At 42.2% G+C, this 26,682-nt stretch overlaps 1 protein-coding gene across 9 annotated transcripts in view; it reads left to right on the forward strand.

Annotated features, from left to right (window-relative positions):
• The first annotated feature begins 6,817 nt into the window (after nucleotides 1–6,817).
• Nucleotides 6,818–26,682, forward strand: part of GSAP (gamma-secretase activating protein) — a 79,641-nt gene continuing 59,776 nt past the window's right edge. For 5 of the 9 annotated variants that reach the window (XR_011438075.1, XR_011438074.1, XM_023638830.2 and 2 more), the window contains exons 1-5: nucleotides 6,818–6,996; nucleotides 17,763–17,839; nucleotides 18,833–18,889; nucleotides 20,814–20,883; nucleotides 21,194–21,247. Coding sequence is in view for 6 of the 9 variants with exons in the window: in XM_023638830.2 (XP_023494598.2) it covers nucleotides 6,906–6,996; nucleotides 17,763–17,839; nucleotides 18,833–18,889; nucleotides 20,814–20,883; nucleotides 21,194–21,247 (349 nt within the window). In the remaining 3 variants the exon portion in view is untranslated. The remainder of the gene's footprint in view (nucleotides 6,997–17,762; nucleotides 17,840–18,832; nucleotides 18,890–20,813; nucleotides 20,884–21,193; nucleotides 21,248–26,682) is intronic. The other 4 variants (XM_023638826.2, XM_023638825.2, XM_023638827.2 and 1 more) reach the window with 4 other exon arrangements.

The raw sequence follows: 26,682 nt of genomic DNA on the forward strand, positions 1-26,682 counted from the left end.
CTTAAATTGTCCCAGATTTGGCCTATCGGGAGCCCCTTCTCAGTGGCCCCTGTGTCCTTCTGATGTGTCCCCATCATACTCGGAGCACGTTCTTGCTTTCTGGCGCTACGAGATGTTTCAGGCCCATCTTGTTCTTCCCTTGTGCTAGGCGTGGTAATTGATACCAGAGGTCTGGCTGCTCCCAGGCTTTCAGTGGACTGAACTAGGGGATATATACGTATATGCATACACAGCTAGACACGTTTACATCTGCATTTCTACCCATCTATCATCGTGATCGTCTCTCTATCTAATGAAAACTCTAAGCTTACACCAATACCTCCCGTTCCAATTCAACACTACAGAGTTTATTTTAGCTTTTTCCTCTTTTCTTGTGACACTCTTGCCTGCTAGTGAGAAGCATGGCTCACGTTATTCTTAATACATCTACTGAACTGATGAATCCCCATGTAAGTGGCCAATCTCCCATCTCAGCTGCCATTCCCACCCTGTACGATACCCTCCACGAGCCACTTGAAATCGGATACCCCATGCTGGACGACCACCGCCCACCTACCTACCTACCAGGATGCCCAAATCACCCTGATTGGATTCAGACACCTCATGCTGGGTGACACGCCCGTTCCCCATGAACACGCTCTTCACCCTGCTTGGGCTCTGAAGTTCAAATTTTGGCCAACATCCTGACCTCAACCCCCACTGTGCAGATGCTTACCTTCCCTCGCTCCACCTGACGGTTTTAGGATGGAATTGTTTAGGAACAGAAAGGAAAGGGAATGAAGGGGGAAGGGAAGGGAATAAGAGGCAAAAAGGAGGAAGGAGAAGAAGGAAGGGGAAAGAACAATATTGATGTTTAAATAAATCACAAGTAAGCAGATTAAGTTTCTATTAAAATGAGATCGTTGAAATAAGAAGAGAAGAATCTAAGATGCCACTTAGAAACGGAGTGCTTTCTGACTGGGATAGAATATAACAACTTTTTTTTTTCCTGGTCATTATAATAATACCAAAATTCACGTATTACAAGTGGCAAACCAAATGTCACATGATCATATATTTTTCAGATGATCTTTTCACATTTTGTACATTCCTTTGTTCTTCCTATTTGAGATACAGTAATTCCACCCAGTTAATATTTACTCACCAGCTAAACTTTAAAAGGAACTTGGGGAAGCGTTCTTGCTGTCAGAAATGTTAGCGCCCTTTCCGACTGTTTCACCCAAATTCCCTATTCTCTGATTCAGTCAGGGACAATTCCTTTAAAATGGATTCAAACTGTTGTCTAGGCTATCTTGTCAAATGTCAATCCTTTGTCTTTCTCCAAATGCTAGGGCTGTCATTCTTCAGAACATTTCCTTAAAAGAACCATGTCAGTCTTCTTTTCCATAAATTGCAGGGAGAGAGCTCTTGACCCTAACATCATAAATGTAAGCAAACATTTCAACAGTTACTCTATCAATCGCTGCTAAACACAGTGTCAGCTCTCTGAGCAAACATATAAAAGTACTATATGATGTCCCTTAGCATTCAGCGTCTTCGAGACTACACAGGACAAAAGTTGGCACAGGTTGTCAGGAAGATGATCTCTTAAAGTGTGAACAATAATTTTATTACCAAAATCAGAGGGAAGATAAATCTTTTAAATATCAAAGCTAGTTTTTAAAATTAAAAAATTAACATGTGCCTAAGATTTAAAAAAAAAACTTCAGTTATATTTCCCAGAGATAACTGTGGTTAACAGTTGAGACAGTCTTTGGAATTCCATTTGTAACTGGTAAGAAATAGAACTATATCTTTTGTCTATTTTTAAACATATCCAAGTAGGAGTCCTTTCTTACATGAAGAAAATGTGTAGGATGTCAATGTGCTTCGTTTTCATTTTTAGGCTAGAATTTAAGATACTAAGAAATGACTGAAAAACATCCTTATCATAACAGAATTTGGGATTGGTGACTTAGGGACATATGGTTGATCCACCTTGAACATCTTGGATATTTTTTAAAATTCTTTAGAGAGGCCATATCTTTTTCCATCTCCTATTGTGTACATCTCTTATACCATTACTGGAGTCCCATTAAGTAAAAGTTTGAACTTTGATAAAGAAGGTCTCCTTGATTTAGGATGCCCATTTATTTTATTAGGATCACTGTGCTGTGATGTGGACAGAGCAGGTGTCTTTCAGAGGCCTCTCGTACCTCCATCCCCTTGCCTCCTGCATCTTGGAGTGAGTTCTCTGCTCTGCACCAAATCAACACAGGCTTGAAACTCAGTAACTCAGTCACAAAGAAACAGAGAAAGAAGGAAAACAACTCTTATTTAAAGCACATGGTAGCTGGAATGGTGCTTCTCAAACCTTAACGTTCACATGAGTCACCCAGGGATCTTGCTAATATGCCGATTCAGACTCAGCGCCTTGCTTCACCTCTTCCTTGCCTTGTGTTTGCATCTCTCCTGTGAAGTGTCAGCACTTCAATCTTTGCCCAGGCTCTGCTTTCTAGAAGTCCTGGGCTAGGATCCTTTTCCGTTTCCTAAAATCTCCTCCCTTCAGTTCCTGATTTCTGTGGTCTGCTACAGGAGCTTGTGGCCCATGGCCTAGTTCTAACTTATGGAATCAGTACTCACCCCCATTCTAGACTTCTCTCCAGACCAGCCCTTCAGCTCTGGGGGATCTGCACAGCTAGCCCATCCAGGCCTTCCCCACCTGGCCCTCTCTGGGGTGAAAGGTAGCAATACACAGGTGGAAAGATCCTTGCGTTCAGTAGCAGACTTTGCTGTTCAAAGTGTCATCTGTGGACCAGCAGCATCAGCATCGCCTAGGAGGCTTGTGAAGCGTAGCCCAGCCTGCTGAACCAGAATCTACAGTTCAACAGGTCCGCAGATGATTCACATGCTCATTAAAGTGTGAGAATCCCTGAGTTGGGGTGTTTTTAGCAGAAGTATCTGAAAATCCATTTCAAACTGACTTATGTAATAAAGGAAATTTATTGGTTCATGTAATTGAAAAATCTGCTGATAGAATGAGTTTCAACTGTGATCTGATGCAGAGGTTGAGCTTCAGGGCTCTGGAACTAACTCTTTTTGCTTATCTGGGCTTTTCTCCCTACAACCCTACTCCCTTAACATCCCTTTATTGTTAATAAGAACAATACAGAAATCTAGATCAATAAGTCCTAGTAAGTGTTCAAAACCTCTTATGATCATAGCACTGGTGGAAGTTACCAAAATTTTGAAATGATAGCCCCTTAGAATTGAGACCCTTGGCTACCAGTAAAATATAAATTGGACTCAACCTTGTTTAAACAATAGGGAAGTTTGTTATCTCTGCTATCGAAAGGCCAGAGGTAGGGCTGAGGCCAAGGATGATGTGCCAGGGCTCCCTTTCCCTGTAGTTCTCTGGGCTTTACCCAAGCGTGGGCCTTCCCACCTCCAGATATATGAGAAAAGAAAACCAGTGTGTTTGATTCACTGTGAATCAGGTTTTCATTAACTTCTGGTGAACCTGTTTGTGACTGATGCCCATGCCCACTCCCAAATGGGTCACTGGCAAGAGGAAATATTACCACCTGATGGGGAAATGGATTTGGGGGAGTTGTAATGACCACCACATTAAATATTTAGTTAAAAAAACACATTAAATATTTCTACTAAAAATAAATTACTATGTAGAGGCAGCATTCTCAATATCTACATAAGAAGCCACCTCATGGTCAGTGCTTTAGCATCTTAGTTACAAACCTTAAAATAAGTGATTATTTCCTGGAAAGTGCAGAGGAACTTCCTGAGGTACCATTTAGATTCTGATGGGTTTTCTGGTAACCTCTACTAATTTTCATAAAAAAGTTCCCAGCTGTACTTTTAAAGGATTAGCCTCCAAAATGGGAGGTTTGGTTTTTAGTTGATTCACTTCTACTTAATTTCAACACACATGAGTTTATTAATAAAAGTGTTCTTTTAGCACATTTATTGTTCCACTGAATGCAAATTTCAAACCCAGGATCTTTAGTCCTTTCCTCAGACACCTGGCAGTTTTAGACTTTGGGATTAGATTCGTTAAATAGGCCACTTTCTAACTCCTTCAAAATCCACTTATAGAATTTCCCACTTCCAGAAGCTCTTTCTTGGTCAGGAGAGTGGAGTAAAACTTTTCCGTTTAACATCCCTTTTAAATAAACTATTTTCATTTACAAATGATTCACTCAACCCACATTTCCAAGTCCTTTAGTTTCCTTCAACTAAAACTCATGATGAAATTACAAAGAACCCAGGCGATTTTGAGGAAACCATATGATCCCAGCTCTGTGGTTTCTCACCGTGGGCCCAGAATTCCACCCCAGGCAGGGAGTGGTATTCGGATAACGAGAAATCCCCAGGCTGTCAGGTAATTTGAGTCCTCTAACTCAGTTCACTGGACATAATCAGCACAAACACCAATAGCAGGGGCCTTGCGTTCTGAGTCGTGACTTTGTCATTAACTAGCTTTGCTACCTAAGGCTGGACTCTCATTTCACTTTTTTGAGCCTCAGCATCCTCATCTATAAAATAAAAGCCTTGATTATAAGACCTTTAAGTCTCCAACTCTACACTATGCTCTGATTTTAAGGACGATGATGGTTTATTCTTAAAATCCCCAAGAAGCAGAAATATTTCTACTCCGTCCAAAAGCCAGTTCTAGTGCTCAATGACTCTACGAGGCGGCTTTTCTTTTTTCCAGCTTTATTGAGGTGTAATTGATAAATAAAATCGTATATATGTAAAGTGTACAACTTGCTGATTTGATACACACACACACTGTGAAATTATTACCGCAATCAAGTTAACCCATTCTATCAATGAAGCAGCTTTTTAAATAAAGAGGATAGAGTCTCTTGTTCTGTTTTCTGGAGTTGAAGGAAAATCCATCATCACTGAAACTCATTCATATACTACCCGCATGGTTTGGGCCACATCTTTCTCTGATCCTGGTTATTATTTCTCACCTTCTGTTCCTTTTTACTTATGTTTATTTTGAAGAGAATTTTTATGTGATCAGTGCTTGCTGAGGACTATAAAAATCAGTCGTGCTTGGCAGAAATAGAGGTTAACTGTGGGGAAAAAAAAGCCCTGGAAACTTACTGAATTTTTAAAATAGGCAAGTGAAGATGTTTCTGCATGACAAAGGGCAGCCAGCTTGGTCCGATAGGAAACAGTCGTGGTGGCAGCTCTCCGCGCCCCCCGCGGCCTCCGTTTCATGCACTAGCAATACCAGCAGCCTCATTAAGCATTTCTGTTGAAGCTTCAGACACTTGACAGGCAGGAACATTTTCCAGCGGTGGTGGTGAGGTGTGGAGTTCCCCTTGAAAGGCTTCACTGCCTCAACTGGAGAAAGATGTCTGTAGGGCAGCCACGAGTTTCCTTTACCTTTCTGCAGAGTGGTGTTCAAACCTTAGCAAGCTAAGAATCCCCGAGGCTCTGGTTGAAATGCACTTTTCTGGGCCCAGGCCGAGGAGAGCGCGGGAGTCTGCTTCGAAAGAGAGTGTCCCTGATGACCCCAGGCAGGTAGTTTTCAGAGCCTAACTTAGGGAAACACACGAGAAAGCCTTCTTTCATCCATTACTGTATCGACTTATTCTTTGGTAAGGGCTGAGCCCCTTCCAGGCGCTCTGTTAGCCCCTAGGAAGAGGCAGGGGCGTGTGCCAAGACTCCAGACTCAATATTCACGTCTCAAGGCAGTCTGCGACTGTCAAATGAGGCGTGCCAGCAATACAGCTCCAGGAGTTCAGGGCTGGGAAGGTCGCCGTAGGCTGCAGCTCTGAGAAGGTCTGTGGATCCAGGTCGGAAGGGCCTGGTGACTTTTTTCGGAGGAAGGAGAGTGGAATCAGAGGAAGTCAGGTCAACCTGGAGCTGAAGTTCTAGGTAGAAAGGCTGGAAGGATGCGGTAAAGTGCAGACGCTTTATCCGGGGGGTCTCCAGCTCTCACTCAGGGTCTTCTGCATAGGGTAGTGAGGACAGCTTGGTTTTAGGGAGAGCAGTAATCTGGCGTTGGTGTTCCGGATGGACGGGAACCGGCAGTGCCAAAGGCACAACAACCACTGAGCTTACTGATGGTGCCCTCGCGGGAATGAAAAGAAAACTGAGCGGCGAGATTAAGAAAACGCTGCATTTATTTGCAGGGATGGGGTTGAGCAGGGGCCTGAGATGGCAGGTGCCCCTGGAAGAGCGAGCGCGCTTTTTAAAGCCCAATCACAGAAGGAATCCTAAACAATTCAGCTTTGTTGAAGCCAGGGTAGGGAACCGGAAACAGGCAGAGGACCTGTTTGTGGGAAGCTGATCAACCCTTTCCAGCGTCTCCAGTATCTCAAACTAGAGTCTTCTTCACACGCTCCCTCTGCTTACTACCTCAACATTCCCAATAAAACACCACCGTGAAGGTAGGCGGTATAGCCCCGAGACGCCACCCACTTCTGCCCCTGCGATGAACCTGAGCCATGTCGGGGGATCCAGCCAGTAATACCCCTCTCTAGCCAAGCGGATCCAAATTTTGCTGCACAGTGGATCACCTGGGGATTAAAAAAAGATGCCCAGCGCCCACACCTAATGCGCAGCAGAGTTTGGAAACCAGCGGTCTGGCCACATCTCCTCCACGGCCCTTAAAACAGACAAATCGCCCCCGCAAGGGCGCAGGTTGAGGGTTCGGGGCCTGGGTCCCCTGCCCGCCAGCCCTGCGCGCCCAGCCCGCGGCTCGCGCCGGGAGGAGGAGGCGGCGCTCCGGCCCCGCCGCCCGGACGCGCGGAACCGAAAGCGGAGGCGCGGAGGCGCGGAGGCGGGGAGGCGGGGAGGCGGAGGGGCGGGCGCAGGGCCGGCGGGGCGGCGCGCGGAGGCCGGGAGGGGCCCCGCAGCCCTGCAGCCCCGCCGGCCGTGCCCGGGCCATGGCGCTGCGTCTGGCGGCCGACTTCGACCTCCGGAAGGACGTGCTCCCGGGGCTGCGGGCGGCGGCGGGGGCCCGGGGCGGCGGCGCAGGTGCGGGCGCGGGCGGCGGGGCGCGGGCGCGGCGGGGGCGCAGACCGGACGCGGGCAGCCTGCGGCCCCCGCCCCCCCGGGAAGGTCGGCGCCGGGGGGCGAGCTTCCTTCTTTGGAGCCCGGGCTTTGGGCGAGGGCTGGGCTGGGCTGCACGGCTGCTTCTGGCGGGTCCTGCGGCTTCTGGCTCGCTTGTGGCCCGCAGCGGTCCATCCTTAGCCGAAAGGCCCGGACGCCGGCGGTACCCTCAGCATCACCTCCTCCGGGGAGGGCGCGCCAAGACTCCGCTGCGCTAATCCGCGGCTGCGGGGAGTGGGAGCGGGTCGTTCTCGACGCTTCCTTCGCATCTCACCCGCCTGGGCAGGTTCATCGCCCATGGTAGGGGCTCTGCCAAGACTAGGGGCTCCTGGAAGGTCTCGCGTTTCGAGAAAGAAAAGATGAGTCATGGCCATCAAGAAAACCACCGTGTAAATACTTAACAGTTGCACGGTTTGTCCCCACATTTGTGAGACGTAGCTCTGTGAACAGTGAGCGTGATTTGGAGGACCTGCAGCTTCAGATGTGAATGCGAGAGGGCAGGGGTCTGCTTTCAGGCTGTGAGCAGTGACCTGAGAGCCTGCTGTTGTCCTGAGAAGCACCGAGCCCGTGCCCACCACCCCCGATCGTACCGCCTGTGCGGGCCTGGACGGAGCGATGCTCAGGTTTCCTGCCCGACGCCCTCAGGGCGCAGGGGAATACATTCCCAGCATTGCGGCTGTGGTTTTCATCGGTCACCAAGATCCTTTGTCTTCATTTTGATGAGGGGGTGTAAAGTGACTTTGGAACCTCCCCAGTATTGATCAATCAAAACTTTAAAGAAGGGGAACTCTGTGATTTCCTAGTTTCTTTTTTCTTCTTCTTCTTTTTAAGAAGAGAAGTTTGCTGTAAATAATGGTGCCACTTCAGGGCTTCAGTTCAGCTTCGAAGCAGCGGTTTCTCTGGATCCCACCTTGTGCACAGGAGCTGTCCACTCAGTGTGCTTCCTATCTTTTCCTCCCGTTTTAGGGTATTTTTTGGAAGGGCTGTCACGTTACCCATATCTGCAACGCCTTTCCCCTTATCTTGGTGAAAGTTTTCTATCCCTACCTTGCATTTTGGCACTGTCTCATGGCTTTTGAAGAATTATTTGTGGGGTTGTCTTGGCATGTGGATTGTTAGTTCCAAATAAGGAGTCATGTTTATAGCTTAAGGCTTGAGTTTTGACTAGTGAGTTTGACTAATGACTAGTGTCATTATTAGTAAAGGTTTGCTTTTGGGGGAAATTTTAAAGTTTTCTGAATGTCCAAACAGTTTTTGAAAGTTTAACTTTTCAAAATACAATAAGCAGCTCCAAGTCTGCTTTCCACCACAGAGTGACCCTTTCTCTGAGCCTCCACCTTATGTAGCTAAATGGCAGGGGTCTGCAAATGAGAAGTTAGACGGAGTGTGAAATGCCACAGTCCTGTGTTTCAGTAATGTGTGTTGTGATTGAAAAGCTGTGTGCGAGCCAATTAGATTTTGGCTTCCTTGTGTCTCTTACTCATCTGCGAAGAAATATAAACTTGTACATTGACATTCCACTAAACAGCAGATACACTTGGGTCCTCAGAAAGTGAACTTACTGGAAATACCAGCGTTTTCTGATGTTGGTAGTATTTTGCTCTTGCAGAACACCTGGCAAGATATTAGCCCTGTTATCCTAAAAGATGATATTCCTGATAATCACCAGTGGGTTGTTGCTCAAAAAACAGGAGTTAATTCCTCTTCTGCACTAATTTGTAGCAGTGGCAGGGGAATCCGGGATTCTGTTTTATTTCTAGCAGAGCTGTTACTCCATAAATTTGTGCAAATTATTTTCCTGAGCCTCGGCTTTTCAAATGTAAATTATGAATAATTATTCCATTGCAGTGTCTCCTCTCTGCTCACTTGCTATCTAAATTTGAAGCCTTAATATTTTTACATCAACCATTATAACTGAAGATTTTTTAGCGGTGCTAAGTAATACTCATGAAGTATGACATATTCTTGGCAAAATAGCTGGGAAGCGGGGCTAAGTCACACGTGGAAATTCAGTGCCTATGGGATAGGATTTATCCACTAGGGGTTAGAGAGTGAGGGGACCATATTTGATCACTGCGTCTGCTTCTGGTTCTGGGTTGAACTTTGGGAAAATGGTCTCTTCTGAAATAAATGGAGAAAATACTTGTGCTTTTAAAAATTAAAACAATTATACAAAAGAATGTTTCAACACATGTAAGTTATAAATAATAATCATAAAACGAAACCACATATCCACGTTAAAAATAGAACAGTATCGAGAGTTTACAAGACTTTTTATTGAAGTATAATTGACGCATAATATCCTATTAGTTTCAGGTTTACATCATAGTGATTAGATATTTATATACATGTATATTACGAAATGATCACCATAAGTCTAGTTACCATCTGTCACCATAAAAAGTTATTACAATATTGACTATATTCCCTAGGCTGTACCTTACATCCCCATGACTCATTAATTTTATAACTGGAAGTTGCTACTTCTTAATCCCCTTCGCATATTTCACCCACACCCAACGCTTCCCCCCTCTGGTAACCACCAGTTTGTTTCCTGGATCTGTGAGTCTGTTTCTGTTTTATTTTGTTTTTCATTTTGTTTTGTTTTTTAGATTCTACATAAGTGAAATCATATGGTATTTGTCTTTCTATGTCTGGCTATTTCACTTAGCATAATACCCTCTAGGTCCATCCATGTTGTTGCAAATGGTAACATTTTGTTCTTTTTTGTGGCTGAGTAATATTCCGATATATCTATCACATATTCTTTATCCATTTATCTATTGATGGACTTAGGTTGTTATTGTGAATAATGCTGCACTGAACATAGAGGTGCATACATCTCTTCAAATTAGTGTTTTTTTTGTTTTCTTTGAATAAATACTCAGAAGTGGAATTGCTGTATCATATGGTAGCTCTATTTTTAATTTTTTGAGGAACAGCCATACTGTTTTCCATAGTGACTGCACCAGTTTACATTCTCACCAACAGTGTATGAGGGTTCCTTTTCTCCACATCCTCACCAACTCTTGTTATTTTTTGTCTTTTTGATGATAGCCATTCTGACAGGTGTGAGATGATATCTCATTGTGGTTTTCACTTGCATTTCCCTGATGATTAGTGATGTTGAGCATCTTTTCATGTGCCTGTTGGCCATCTGTATGTATTCTTTGGAAAATGTCTGTTCAAGTCCTCTGCCCATTTTTTCATTGGGTTGTTTGTTTTTTTGATATTAATTTGTGTAAGTTCCTAAATATTTTGGATATTAACCCCTTATTGGATATGTGATTTGCAAATATCTTCTCCCATTGGGTAGGTTGCCTTTTTGTTTTGTCGATGGTTTCCTTCGCTGTGCAAAAGCTTTTTAGTAGGATGTACTCCTATTTGTTTATTTTTGCTTTTGTTGCCCTTGCTTGAGGAGACTGGTCCAAAAAAATATTGCTAAGACTGATATCAAAGAGCTGACTGCCTATGTTTTCTTCTAGGTGTTTTATGGTTTCAGGTCTTACATTCAAGTCTTTAATCCATTTTGAATTTATTTCTGGACATGGTGTATGAAAGTAGTCCAATTTCATTCTTTTGCATGTAGCTGTCCAGTTTTCCCAACACCATTTATTGAAGAGACTGTCTTTTCCCCATTGTATATTCTTGCCTCCTTTGTCATCGATTAATCCATATATGTGTGGATTTATTTCTGTACTCTCTATTCTATTCCATTGATATATGTGTCTGTTTTCATGCCAGTACCATACTGTTTGATTACTGTAGCTTCGTAGTATAGTTTGAAGTTAAGGAGCATGATACCTCCAGCTTTGTTTTTCCTTCTCAAGATTGCTTTGACTGTTGGGGGTCTTCAGTGGTTCCATACAAATTTTAGGATTATTTGGTCTATTTTCTGTGAAAGATGCCATTGGTATTTTGATGGGGATTGCACAGCGTCTGCAGACTGCTCTTTGTAGTATGGACATTTTAACAGTATTAATTCTTCCAATCCATGAGCATGGTATATATTTCCATTTATTTGTGTTTTCTAAGACTTTTGAAGGCTCTTGTGTCCCCTTATCTGATCCTATTCCTGTCTATCCCACATCTCCCAGAGGTAACAACCATTTAAGCTCTTATATTTTAACATTTCTTTGATCTTATTTTTAGTTTTAACCTGTTTGTATTTCTCCCTAAGCAAAATATCATTTTATTTTGCTTGTTTGTGAATTTTAAGTAAATGAAAGCATACTATGTGTGTTTTTTGCCTTTTCCCCCTCATTATTGTGAGATTTACCCATGTTGACTGCTATAGGTCATTAATTTTCACTGCCATATAGTATTCCATTGTGTGAATATACAACAATGTGGTGGTCATGGAGATGCACCACTTACATCCTCCTTTCAAAGGAGGGCTTGTCCCAGGTGCTGTGAGTGTGGTCAGCAGATAGCCTTTAGCTGTCAGCCCCTTCAGGGATTGCCTTGAGCAACTTCATGGCCTTTTGGGTGTGGCCCACATTCTAATTAGGATTTGTTGTGGAATGTAAAGGCCTGCCATTTTGATTCAACATGAGACAGCTCTGACAATCCATTGCAGTTCTAGAGCTTCCCTGGTGGAGAACCCTGAGGCCACCTGAGCTACTGGGCCTGCACTGCAGCTTGAGCTTGACTTCTCCCCCTACCTGGTCCTCCTTCTTTCTCCTTCTTCCTACAGGTGTTGACCTCACTTTGCTAAGCACTCCGTAATAAACATCCTGGATACTAAACAGTCTCAGTTCAGGACGTAGAGTAGCCGGCTTTACTGATCCTTTTTCTGGTGGGTGACATCTGGGAGGTTTCTGGCGTTTGCTACTACAGTCAAGGCTTTTGCTCACCTTGTGCATGTCTCCTGGTGCACACGCACGAGTGTCTCTAGGATGAGTGTCAACAGTGGAGTTGCTGAGTCATAGGCTAGACCCTTCTTCCTTTTTCCTGGCTACTGCCAAATTGTTTTCCAAAGTAGTTGCACTTATTAATGCTCCCATTTGTGGTGCGGAAATGTTTTTGACACTTTACGTATATCCTCACAGGCTCTTGATAGTTCCGGAATTTTAATTTTTTGTAAGACTGGTGGGTCTAAATGTTGTTTGCTTGTGGCCTGAGGTTGAGCATTTCTATATATTAATTGGCCATTTGAGTGTCCCCTTCTATGAGATATCTGTTCATTCTTTTGTCCACTTTTCTGTTGTTTTCTTCATATTGATTTTTAAGGGTTCTTTTTGTATTCTGGATTCCAACCCTTTATTCATCACGTGTATTGCAATATTTTTGGTCACTTGTTTTTTTCCAGTTTGTGGTGGTGCCTTTGATAAGCAAGAGTTCTTAATTTTCATGTCTAATTGGTGAGTCTTTTCTTTATGATTTGTACTTTTTTGGATCTTTTAGGGAAATTCTTCCCGATTCGGAAGTCGTGAAGATTTTTTTATATTAAGTTTGAAAAGCTTTATAGCTGTACTCTTCATGTTTTGTTTTTTAATCCATCTGGAATTAAATCCATCTGGATAAAATTCATCTGGATAAATTAATCCCTAGCCCTGAGCCCTAGCCCTAACCCTGACCCCTAACCCTAACCCTAAGCCCTAACCCCTGGCCCTGGCCCTGACCCTGACCTTTCCCTAACCCTAAGCCTAACCCCTGACCCTAGACACTGATCCTGACCCTGACCCTTGAGCCTGACCCTGACCCTGCACACTCTCTGCTAGATTTATTCCTGGGTTGTTATTATTTTTTGTTACTCTCATAAATGGCACATTTAGAAACTTTACATGTTCTAACTATTACTGGTATGTAGCAATACAACAGATTTTATATATTAATTTTTGCATCCAATGCTCAATCCCTTGTTGGAATGTATCACATCTTCAAGAAACTAAGAAAAAGTCTATGGCATGTAAATTTTCTAAGGTTTAAATGTCATGCATATTGAAGACCATAAGGAATGTGGGTTTTCTTGCCTATGTCTTCATGCCTGCTTTGATTAGTCTCGGATTTATGAGACATCAGATTGATTCATCTTTCAAATCTTGTGGTCATTCGTCTTTGCCAGGGAAGTGATATATTTTCCTGGGTGACTGATTCAAGAGTAATGATTTTTGTTGTTGCCTCCTGTGCATCCAGACAGATCTGGGCTCAGGGGAGTGGTTTAGTCACGTTGTCTTCATTCACTGTTGTCCTGTTCTCTCGCCACTGTCCTTCCTTTTCACTTTTCTTTCCTAGACTCCTTTTCTAAATCTCGTCTCTTTCTTAACTAATCACCCCTTCCTGGCTTTTTCTCATTTTATTCAGAATATGAAATGGAAGTCACATAATGATGCTTACTTCATAAATTTAGGAAGTATAATATCTGGTCATGTTAGCCTGAAGACTTATGTGAATTATTTACAGAATAGAAATGTCATAGGTATAATCGTATTTTAGCACCTCTCGATCTGTGTACTAGGAACTAGTCCAAATTTTTGTATAAGGCTGTGAGACTTCCTGTAAAGGAAGTCACTTATGTTTAGAAAAGAGCGGATTGAAATGGACAAGAATATCTGGCAAATGAGCTTCAATTTGACATGAGCTGTGACTTGCCAACATCTTTAATGTCTAGGAACCCTCCTTTGCTTTAGTAAATTTACTTATGCAAGTATCTCCTCTGTCAAAATGCTTCATTTTTCCTCCATGAGCTCTGAGCACACTGAACTGTAAAATTAAACCACATTTCCTCATTTGAAATTGCTAAACTTCCTCCTCTGGAATTTCCTGTGATGAACCACCAGGAGAAAAGTCAGAGTGAATAAGCAAAGAGGTTATTGAATACTTTTTTTTTTAAAGGGTGTGTCTAAAATATGGGCAACTAATCTGGGCAGGGATGGTTGCTGGGTTAATGTGTGCGGTGAGACATTGGTCTCTGAATTTCCAACATTGCCAAATCTGTCTAATTCAAATGTCCTTGAGAGGAGAACTATGTACTTAGGATTATTTAAGACTGCAACTATTGTTACCTAACAGACCCATGAAAGCATTATTTTTGTTTATTTCAACTCTGTCTACCATGGTTACGTTGTAAGTTGGTCCTGGGTATGCCATCTAGTGAATATTGTTTAATATATTATATAAATGTGTCGTTCAATTGTTCTCAACCCTGGCTGCACGTTAGAATCCCAAAGGGAACTTCAAAACATGTACACACCAGAGTCTGGGCCCCTCACCAGCCCAATAAAATCAGAATATTCTGGGCAGGGCTCGGGCATCCATGTTCTTTTAAAAGCTCTCCTGGTGGTTCTAATGCACAGCCAGAGTGGAGAAGTACTGGTTTGATGGAATAAGTATATATCGTTTGTTGTAATCTTCACGTGTTGGAGATTTTTTTCTCTTAATTTTTTAGCGATTTGAAAGTAGAGCTGATTTAGCAAGGAAATTGAATTTTCATAGCAAGATTTCTTGCAAAGGACTTTCTTATCTAAGCTGAAACCTTTTAAGTGTACTTTTGAGAAGGTCTCTCCCAGCATCCTTATAATCTTGAAAGAAAAAAGTACTTTTCCAGATATTGACACGTTGCATTCCAGGAATTTTGAGTTATGTGCAGGATGAAAAGAAACTCATTGAAATTCTCTTTAGATGTCTACGAAAATCTACCTTAAAAGGATTTTTCAGTAATTATCCATTTTCCCATTGTTAGCGTGGTACAGGAAACTTAGTTCCCTCTGTTTACCTTTTTCTAGGTTTGAGATTAGTCTGTGCCACTTTTTTGATATAGGATATTGACCAAGTATCTTAACCTCATGGAAAGTCAATTGTTTTAGCGGTACAATGGGCCTATAATACTTTACACAGTGTGGATGAGATAGAAATGAGACCTCTGTAAATCGTGAAGTACTATTTAGCAGTAAACAAATTGAATCATATTATTCTCCTGAGACCAAGTGATCATCCTTCTTTTTTTTAATCAGTGGGAAGTGCATTTGACAGCTCAGTATGCATTAAGAAGTGTATATACCCATATATAGAAAACACTTCGCCTCCCTTTTGCCCACCCCCAGAAGGTCCAGGCAGCTTCTTTCTGTGAAGAGTGGGGAAGAGAGATCTCAGGATGATTCCTAAGTTCTCATTGAAACCTGTTCTTTGCCTGTCTAAATATTGCCCACCTCCAGCTCCAGTTCAGGGGTCCAGGTCACCAATTGTCTTTATTTTTTATCCTGTTTTTTTCCTTTTAATCAGGAATACAAACTGAAATTTGCTCTGACTTATAGGATATTTTGCGAATGTTTTGTCTGAATATTGTAACTTGTCATAATAAACATGATCATATTTTAACATCTAAAAACGCTATTCATTTATGGGGGAAATGAGTCGAGTTTAAGCAATTTAATTTTGAGGAAATTGGAGAAATACACCTTTCTCCTCAATTAATTATGATAGTTCTCAAGGCTGTATCTGCCGGTGTTTAAATCCTTTAACTGTAGAATTGGGAGGAATATCCTAAAATTTTAGAAGACAAATGACAATCAGTTAACTTACAAGTTAAATGTTTGTGTAAAGCATCTTTATATCCTTTGTCAAAATATGGCTTTCCTACGGAAAAGTACACAAATCATAAGTGCACAGCTCAGTTAATTTTCACAGTGTGCAACACATCCATGGAACTAGCCCGCAAATCAGGACAGACAGCATTAATAGAACCCTGAAGATCCCCTTTTCGCTCCTTTCCAGCAATCACTCATCTAGCACCATAGATTCATTTTCCCTGTTTTTGAAACTTGTGTATCAGTTAAATCATGCAGTTTGTCCCTTTTTTTTGAGAAGGAGGAGGACCTGGGCTTCTTTTGCTCAATTATTTATGTTGTATGTTATAAAAAGTTAATTTATTCTTGTTGTCGTACAGTGTTCCATTGTTTGGATGTACACACAATTTATTCATTCTTCATTTGCTGGATATTTTGGGTTTCCAGTTTTGGCCATTATGAACCATAGTGCTATAGACATTATATGTGTCATTTGACAAAATATATGTATATTTCTGTTGGGATGTATGTACAGGTGAAATGCTGAGCCGTGTGTGTTCAGCTCCACGAGCTACTGCCAGTTTTCCAGTTTATACTCCCATTAGCAGTGTATGAGAGTCTTAATTGCTTCACATTTCTTGGCACCACATAATGTTAAAACATAATAAGTTAAGGATTCATGTTGTCAACTTTAGAGTAACTAATAAAAGAATAGCAAAAGGATATATAACTGGCAAGTTAATAGGTAGGAGACTGAAATAATAAACACTTTGGTTAATCCAGAAGAAGGCAAGAAAAGAGTAAAACAGTTGAGTCACATAGAAAATAGTAATATGATTGCTGTAAACCCAATATATCAGTGATTTCATTAAATGTAAATGGGCAACATACTCTAATTAAAGGAAACTGCTTGTAAGACACATATCTTAAAGACACAGGAAGATTAATAATAAAAGGAGAGAAAAAATTATATCATGTAAGCATTAACCAAAAGAAAGCTGATGTGGCTATACTGATGTCAGATAAAGTGGACTTTAAAGTAAAAAGGATTTTTAAAGATAAAAGACATTTTGTAATGAATAAAAGGGTTGACTAGTCCAGCTCCTGGTTAAAAACCTATGTGTGATTTTTCAAGCCCAAACATCAGCAATTGCGAAGCTTTGCCTGGCAGGCCTCATGTGCAGGAAAGGTGCCCTCCCCAAACCAGGCTTGGTGCACAGCCACGCACTGAAGTCCCTGAAGGGAGGCACAGTCAGGACTCAGACCCCGGTGGCTGACCATATTCTTATACACGGCTGCATTCCCAGCCCGGGTGCTTCCGTGTGGAGGCCTCTTTATCAGGAGCCATCAGCAGAGGTCTTCCTTAAGCACCTCTGCCTGCCACCTTAGCAGGAAAAAGAGGGGAACTTTGAAGATCCTTTTTCTCCACTTTGACTCAGTACTCAGTACTTTTCCCACTCGTCGCTCGTCTCCCTCTCCGTCTCCTGAGCCCCTGGGTCCACGATACTGGAGGAGCCTTTTGTTGGGGCTCCCTCAGCAGTGGGCGATCCCCGCCTCTCCGCTGGTCTACCTGCCCCTCCACCAGCATGCCATTCCAGGGGGGAACGTGGGCTGGGAAGCTGGTGCTGTCTCGGGTTTAGCTTCTTGCTTATACCATCACAGTAAGTGTTAAAAGGCTTGACTGACTTGCTTTTTTAGCGGGTTGCTTTAATCTACCACTCTGAGACCTGGCAGCGCTGCTGAGTTCCTGACAGCTGAATGCACCAGGAAGCTATAACAATTCTAAGGTTTTATGCCCCTAATAACATAGCTTCAAGATTCATAAAGCAAAAACTCATGGATACTTACATTTGTTTAAGTATAACATACACACAGAAAAGCATACGGGTCAAGAGTGAGTTGTTGCAAAGTGGGGATATCAGCATACTCAACATTTGCAACATTCCCAGCAGCTCAGAAGGCTCCCTTGAGACACTTCCCCATCACTACTCCTTTGCTCTTCCCTAAAGGTCACTACTGTCCTGACCTCTAATGCAATAGACTCGCTTTGCCTGTTTTAAACTCTATATAATGGAATTATCCATATTTATTCTTTTATATTTGGCTTTTCACTAATATTATATTCGTTAGATGTGTTTTTAAACTTCTGCTAAGTATTAACTTGCTATTATCTTATCATTTCAGGTATTTTAGAAAATAATTATGAGAGCTTACGTGTACTAAATGTTGAAAGAAATGGAAATATTATTTATACCTATAAGGTACATTGGTATTCTTTCTTTTTTTTTACTGTGGTAAAATATACATAACATAAAATTTACTATTTTAACCATTTATATTCTCTTTTTATAGAATTTTATGCTATATCTTATTGAGGGATAATGAATAAACCTTGGCATTTAATCTTTAACAGATGACTTTTTTATGTTGTGAGATTAAACGGGTGATTCAAATTCAGTCTCGTGAAATGTTTTCTCTTTTTAAAATAAAATAAAAATCTACACAGTGTCTGACACAGTGGTCACATTTTTTGAATAAATGAGCAGGTCCATTTTCTAGAGGGAAAATGCCAAGTAAAAGATGTTTAAACCTAATTAGTGTGTGCAAATTTTATCTTTGAGAAAATATTACATATGATTGCATCATCTGTTCAGACTTAGAAACGCTCATCAAACTTTTGAGGCATTATTATTGAACAATGTGTTTCCAATGTCAAGTGTTCTAAGGAAAAACAGTTTAATTTACTGATAACTTTACTATAGTAGGGAACATGAAAGAATAATTTCAGTGGCCAGTTTGCTTTGCACAGTTGTATCACTGTACTTTTTTTTTTTTTTTGCTTAAAAAATGTTATTTTAAGTTATTCCTATAAGTATGCTGCATGTAAGGAATTGTGTGATTCAAAAAGTTCTACCTAGAAGACTATCAGGGACTTGTTCTCACCACTCCCAATGTCCATCATACGGTTTATATTCTCTTAAAAAAATAAATGGAAGTACAAAAAGATTTGCTTTTTCACCATCCTCAGTGCTACTAGACAGGGTCCCTGAAACTCACGGAGCTGTACATCCTTAGTCCACTGCTCTCTTCGAGCCTGTGTGCAGGTTCAGTCTCTTTCTGACCTGCACGGCAAACTACCTTTACGGTGCTTATTGCTAATATTAGCTGAATTATTGCAGGTTTATTTTGAAACTAGTAATATCTTAACTTCCTAAATAATGACCTTTAATAAACATCTAGTTAATTTTTTCTAGGATGATAAGGGAAACGTCTTCTTTGGATTATTTGATTGTCACACCAGACAAAATGAGGTAAAAATCACCATAAATCATAGATTACTCCTTGATTACTGCTTTTAGAATTTTCCTTCTTTCTGCCTCCTGCTTTTTATAGATACAAATTCTCATTTTTCTAAAAGTTTAGTTTTTATTTCTTTGCCTTCCTTTCTCTTCTCCCTCTTACCATCTCCTGGCACCATTTTCTTTAAAAAAAAAAAAAAAAATAGTGCAAGGACTCCTAGACCAAAACTTCAGCTGAAGTCTCTTAGTCCTTTGAGATTCAAGCAAAATTGGCTCAGATCAATTAACCAACATCCCATAGGAATGCGGGAAGTCCAGTGTCCTCCCCGAGATTCCTGTGCTCCCAGGGGCTTAGGATCACGTCGTGTCCCCGGGCTCTGGTTCTGCTTCTGCTGAACCTGCAGCTGCCTGGCTTCTCATTGCTTCTCAAAGATCCAGGTATGGACCCAAGCCACTCACATAAGGCATTGGCTGATGTGACAGGTTTGCCTAATTCTTGGGGCAAATGGGAGCGAGTCATTTTGTGCCTACGTAAAAACAATTTCCAAATATTAAGGGATTAAGAAGTCTATAAATGTACACTGGCACAGAAGGCCCTCTAAAACACATTGTTACATGAGAAAAGCGTGTTGCCAGAATAGTACATTCCGTTCATATTTTTTAAAAACTTGCCAGAAAACTATGCAATATATATGCATAAATATATATGAAAAGATCTGGAAGGCTACAGAGCAAATTACCAACGTGTTTCCTCTTGGAAGGGGGTTAGGGTTGGGTGAGCGTAACGAAGAGCCTGGAGTTTTTATTTGGTAGTATTTGAATGTTTTAAACCCTGAGACGATGTTTATGTGTTATTTTATAATTAAAGGGACAAAACACTAAAAATTAACTGCATACATCCATGATTCTTGTTATAAATTAGAATCCCTCACTTAGAGCAGAGTCCAAGGAAACCAAAATCTCTCAGGTGAATTCAGAGGCTTCTTATTAACTCAAAGTTCACTTTCTCCAATCAAGGGTTGCCTGACTTCCCAACATTTTCCATCATCTTTTGGCCATGAGATTCTAGTGTGTTCTCAGTCCTGTTTTATTCCCTCTTAATACTTCTGCTACTCGCTCTTTCTCTTAGCCTGTTCTCTCCAGAGCTCTAAGATTTATCTTTCCTTACTCTCCGAGATATTTTAAGAGGGTTTGCCTAATGTAACTGTGATTGACTCCGGTTCCTCAATCTGCACAGCACTTCCTGTTTCTGCATGACTTTTCTCATTTTCTTTAATATTTGAGGAAATAGAATCTTGCAACATTTTAAAGTGTGAGAAAATCAAGATGAAATAAAGTGAAATGACTTTGCCAATGCTCTAAGGAAGAGAGTCCCGTGAGAGTGGCACTTGTGATTGTCTCTTAGACATAGTTAATGATATCAGAGTGATGGGATTTGATTGAAACTTAACTTCCCTCAATAATCGTAATAGCAACATTTGAGTGCTTATTATGTGTGGTAGACATTGTAATAAGTGCTTCCTATAGATTATCTCACTCCATCCTTCTCATGATCTCATGAGATAGATATTAGGATTCCTACTTTACTGATGGGAGGACAGAGAGGTTGAATAATTTGTCCAAAGTCACACAGCCAGACAGTGGCAGACTCAGGATTTGAACCTGGGTCTCTTTTGGTTCCAAGGTCTGTGCTCTTAATCACTAAGCTCTGTTGCCTCATGGTTAAGTTTCAGTGCCAAACGTGGCCTACAATAGTAAACTTTTTTCTTAAAAAATAATCTGAAACTTCTCAGTATGGATAAACCTGCTTCATGGATGGTTCTTTAGCGAAATGTTTTGCCACGATGATACCTGGTAGAGCGCTAAATGGGAATTTGTATTCATAAAGTTATTTAATATGAAACTCCAAATTAAAAAACACTTTTTGTTTCAATAGCATCTCTATACATTTGAGAAAGACTTGCAAGTTGTCAGTTGCTCTGTCAACAGGGAGAGAACTTTGCTTGGTAAGTGGAATTCTTTTATTGCTACGTGTCAAGAGCTAAACTGCATTTTTTGAGTTTCAAAGTATTGGATTTTTGCAGTGTTTGTGTCTTCTATAACGATGATTTTCTGAGAAGAGATGTTCTTGGGAGGTTCGATTTGGAATGAGCGATCTGTAGAGTCTACCTACAAAAAAGGAATGCTTTGTGTTTTACCTTAATCAACACTGACAGATCCTTTGAGCCCTCACTCATTTCAGGTGTAAAATGGTAAACTTTAACAAGCCGCTGCATGGATCATTTGCTGATGGATTATTTTTTCTTTTCCCGTTAGCTGCAAGTTTAGTTCAATCTACTAAAGAAGGAAGAAGAAATGAGCTTCAACCAGGTAATGAAATGGTACTTTCAGTGCCTGTTGATAGAAGAAGATTTATTGAACTACTGAGGCAAATGTCAAGCATCTTTACAAATAGCTTTATCTCAGAATGAAAAGGCAAAGGTCATGTCAAGAATGAAAGAGAGTGTTTTTAAGTTATTCTTTTCAAGTAAATAAGAAAGTACAGAAAATAATATAACAGTAAATGTCAGAAGTATTAAAAAAAAAAGCAGTTAGCACCTGCAGACTAAAACATTGAGAACACACTAGAACCCTATGGTCAGAAGGTGGTGTGAAAGGTTGGGAAAAGGTTGGTATTCCTTCAAGAATACTATTTTTTTCTTATATCTGGTGAACTGTTGACCAATGCATAATGCATTATGAACAGTCCGCCAATTATGAATAGTCCGCCAGTTCTAAATAAAAATCAGTTCTTTTCATTTCCCAAGCCTCACTTCATAGTTTGTGATCTATGAAATGCCCTCCCCGCCCTTGACATTCGACATCATCTGTCTGTCAAGAACTCAACAAATATTGAGTGCCTGCAGTGGGCCAGGCACCGTGCGTGGTGCTGGGGGTACAGGGGCATGCAAGAGAGGCTTGGCAATTGTCCTCATGGCAAGCAAGCTATAGGGACTCATGGTGGGTGGGGGTGTCCCATGGGGCATATGTCCCCCATCCAGAGTGGGGACAATGAGCCCAGTCGGACTAGCTTTTCAATTTATCAAGAGAAGTATAGACTTTTAAGTAAAAATTTAATTTTTAAATGTTGGCTCAAATATTTTTAAAAATTGTCCTCAGGCAATGATAACCCCCTGTGGCTGGATGTAGCCTGTGGACTACCATTTTTCAACCTCTGGTCTAGTGCATCTCATTTTTATCTCTTACTGTTCTGATCCTGCAGTGCTTTCCATCTGTTCTGTTTATTTAGCACTTAAACTCCTTTTGTTAGCATAGTTCCCGCTCAGATATAGTCTCCTGCAGTTGCATGTGATGGAAAAAGCCCTTGTACATACTTTCCACATGAGGCTTAGGAGGCAGTCCCGGGCTCCCACAGAGCCAGTTTAGAGTGTCAAGGGAGCCAGAACCAAGGCTGGATGGGACCTCATCAGGGACCTCAGCACGAGAGCTTATGGGAGCTGTTGGCGGGCTGGAGGCTTCCCCTGAAATCTCATCATTTGTGTTAGTCATCCTTCCCCTCCCTCTTGCTCTGTTACCCTGAGGACCGCAGCAACCCTCTTCCCTCTCCTGTGCCGTGTCTGCCTCTTAGCATTGTCTGCTCCTCTTAGAATTAGGGGCAAAGCTCCCTTCAGAGGTGATGGACCTGGCCTAGCTTAAGGAAAATAGGATCTAAGACACTGGTATCCTGATCCCTAAACCAAGGGTCTGGGCAAAACCAGGAGATGACCCTGATCTCCTGGGCTAGTAAACCCCTTTATCCAAGAAGAGAAAGGCCTAGTTGCTTGTGTTCCTCCAAAACACAAGGCTGGGCGTCTATACAGAACCTTGGCTTGGCTCCCTGCACCTCCCAGTTCCTCTTGCGCCTTATTCATTTTAGCTTTAGAAATTCTTTATTATGCTGGTAAACACAGTAGAAACTATAATCTTTATGTCTACCATCTATGGCTGATTAGCATGCAGAACAGTGGCAATTATATATATTATACAGTGAACTTTCAGACCAACTTTATTGTAAGTTTTGATTACGACCTTGACTCCCATTCAGCTGTGCTGACTCAGTCTCAAAAGTTGGATGCACCTGTAGTGAGATGATCTGGTCGCATCTTTAGAAATACTAGAATGGACATTGTTGGTGATTGTGGTAGATGGCTCATGCTTTCGATCTTCTTAGCTCACCTTTTATGCCAGCCCTGCCGTGGGAGCCAGCTCTGCCCGAGTGTAATCTGGCAGACAGTGCCTCCCCTCAGCTACTCTGCCAACTTCTTACTCTTTGCCCAGAGCCCTTGGGAAAATCTGTTTGTATTACCTGGAAGTATGTACGGTTGGAAAAGATTCCCAATAGGGTAAGCCATGATGAATGGGGGCAAGGAACTGAAGGATAAATACCCCCTCTTCCATCCCTAAAGCGGGTATTCTGGGGTGCACTCTGTGCAGCTCAAGATCCCCGGTGGTCGCTCACTTGATGATGCCCCACGTCCTGACTTTGCTTTCTTCCCTTTCGCTCTCCCACTCCCTCACGCCAGCCCCTCGTGGCAGAGCTGATCCTGTTCCCTGAGATCACTTCTTGTCTTAGCTTGGGTTTCTCCCTGAGTAGAGTCTGAGCGCCATTAGTTTATTGGGGGTTTGATCCTAGGAAACACTGTTAGAGGAGTGTTGAAACAGTGATCTGAAAGTGGGTAGGGAGAGCGCGTGGCCCTGAGGAGACCCGCTTCTGGCAGCGGCCGCGGACAGGCCCTGAGGCCGGAGTGTGCTTGTGGCTGCAGGTCAAGGATGTGAGGAGGTCACTGAGGCACAGTGGCGCGCACAGGGCGGAGTGGAAGGCACGGAGGCCAGAGGGAGACAGGGGTGAGGGGCAGACGGTCCTGGAGGCCGGAGGAGGCCTTTGTTCACTTAGGGTTTCAGAAGTGACGCGGGGGGCTGGCCCCGTGGCCGAGTGGTTAAGTTCGCGCGCTCCGCTGCAGGTGGCCCAGTGTTTCGTCGGTTCGAATCCTGGGGCGGACATGGCACTGCTCGTCAGACCACGCTGAGGCAGCGTCCCACATGCCACAACTAGAGGAACCCACAACGAAGAATACACAACTATGTACCGGGGGGCTTTGGGGAGAAAAAGGAAAAAATAAAATCTTTAAAAAAAAAAAAAAAAAAAAAGAAGTGACGCGGCCAGAAAGCTCTATGGGATCTATTATGTTTTGTCCTTTGAACAAATATTTGGAAAGGCTTGTTTTCTGTGTCCGTGAATGCCCTGATAAGCCGTTTGATGATGAAATGTAGGTTGCCTCATGGTGTTGTTTAACTCTCTTGCTTATAATGAGATTTTTTTCCATTGCAAATGAGACCAACTGTAACATCTTTCATGTGAACAAGATGGGTTCCTTGGTCCACACACTTTACAACACAGTTTTTTTTACAACGTCAACAGTGCTTCTCTTCTTGGCCGTGGCCATGGCAGTTAGAGTTTTGTTTAGAAAATGACCCTCCGTAGGAAGCCAGGCCCAGCTGCCCCCTCACCCTCCCCTGTGGAGCTGCATGTGCCCCAAGGCCCAGCAGATGCCCCTGGGCAGCAACCGGAGTGACCGCTTGTGGACCCACTGCCCGCGCCGGGACTCTCCAGGGGCCCCATGCACCTTGTGGGCAGTCCAGTGCTGCGGACTCTCCAGGAAGCTGTGGTTTGGTTCCAGAGCTCTAAGAACCAGAGTTTCTTCAGAACCGGGCCCTCCTGGACTTTCCCGACCTTGTCACCATTTCACAACGTGGACCTTGACCTGTGGGAGCCCAGCTTCTTTTGCCCACTCTCCACCCTCCCCGTGCCAGGCCTATCCCCAGGGTTTTAAAAAAACTTTTAGTCAGTTGATTTAAACTAAAACCAAAAACAAACCTAAAAAACAGTTCACCTCTTTCCCTCAACCCCCGCTCCCTGCCTCTGGCAGCTACCCGTCTGTTCTCTGTATCTGTGAGCTTGGGTTTTTGTTTGTTTGTTTAGCTGTCACATATGAGAGAGCTCCTACAGTATGTGTCTTCCTCCGTCTGTCTTATTTCACTAAGCATGATGCCCTCGAGGTCCGCCCATGTTGTGGCTTTCGATCCTGCTGTCTCTGCTTCCTGTGCTGTCCATATGCTGCCTGGCCGTGTCGTACCCTTCAGTGATGCCCTCCGGGTTTCCACTGATGTCTGGCTTCTCTGAATTCTTAAGACAACTTTAAGCCCTTCAGGGAATCACGCGATTTCATGGCTGAAAGCGATTGTAGGAATGATGTGCTTCGATAGCTTTTCAGTTTATTTTTCTAACGACAAGGCACTGAGGCCTGGGAATGCTTGGTCATTTGTTGAAAAGTATCTATTAGGTTAGTGGCAGAGCTTAAACTAGAACCAACGTCTCTAGAACCCTAATCCAGAGAGCTTCCTGTTACACTAGGAAAGCACATGGCGTGTTATTGAGAGAAATTCCTGTTTGCACGATTACTGTTATCTTAATGCTGATTCTCTTAGTTAAGTTTAGGGCTGCCCTAAAGAAGGGAAAAATGAGTGTGGGAAGATGCTTTCTGGCCTTGAAAATTTTCCTCTTTTAAAGGCAAGTGAATTTAGCTGATAGCTAGTTATCTCATTTGGGTACAAATTCGCTACCAAAAAAGGCCGAATGAAAGGTGACTCCTTATTTTTCCAACAAGGAGATTCCCCTGCTTCCTCTTACGCCTCCCCATTTTTTTTCCAATTGGAATATATAAGCTCTTAAGGCAAGAGATAAAATAGTCGAATGTCAGCTTTGTATTACTTGTTAATTTAGTTATGCACGCTTAAATAATAAGGAAAATTGCTTTCTTTCTCATTCTCACATTTCACAGAACATTTCCATTCTGTTCTTCTTCACAAGTATTTTTGACACCAATATCTTTCTTATTCCCAGAGCCATTTTTGAGTCATCAAGCAGATTCCTGAAGCACCTCACCTTGACTTCTGTCTCAGTTATTGGAAATACCGCCCTTTTGAACTGGTGTGTGATCCTGTCAATGGGATTGTCATACTGAGCTACAAGCACCCATTGACCAAACAGCATTTGCTGTTCATTTGTTCTGTCCTTGTATATTTATGATCCCAGACAATAACTCACTCACTGTCTTGCTTTTTCAGTCATCTTTTAAAGGCATATTTACAGAAATATTCAGTCCTTGCAATTATGAGGCCATATCCCAGAAATTTTTTTACATTTTTGCCTTTTTTTTTTTTTTAATAAAGCAGTGCTGTCAGGTTACTTTCTTAAATAGTGAAACCTGGCATTGATTCAGCTCCAGGCTGCTGTGCCATCCCCAAATTGAAACATTATTATTCAAAATAGTCATTGAGAAAGCATCTGAGAATATTAGAGTCTTTATAAGAACTCAAAGATAAGGCAAGTTCTTCTTTTCAGAGGTTTAATCTTGGGGGAGGGAGGCTATATCTGTGGTAACCACTTTCTAGCCTGTGTCCAAGGACTTCCTCCTAATTGCTATCTTTTGTGACCTTTGCTCAAATGTGACACAGAGGAAATAAGTGGGTCTTTATCAGTGGAGCTCCACCACCATTCCCGAGGGAAGCCACGCCCCTGTGGTCCCAACAGCTGCTGTCAACCGTAACATGTTCATGCATCAGAAATAGCTTCATATTTTCATGCACAAACATTATTTGGCATTGTGCTGCCAAATTGGAGTGACACTGAACAGAGCTGTTTGTTTAGGCTTAGAAGCAAGAGGGCGTGTGAAACTATGCTAAAAATGACTGAAGAGGGCCAGGAA

The sequence above is a fragment of the Equus caballus genome, chromosome 4 (assembly GCF_041296265.1).
Source record: "Equus caballus isolate H_3958 breed thoroughbred chromosome 4, TB-T2T, whole genome shotgun sequence".
Lineage (NCBI taxonomy): Eukaryota > Metazoa > Chordata > Mammalia > Perissodactyla > Equidae > Equus > Equus caballus.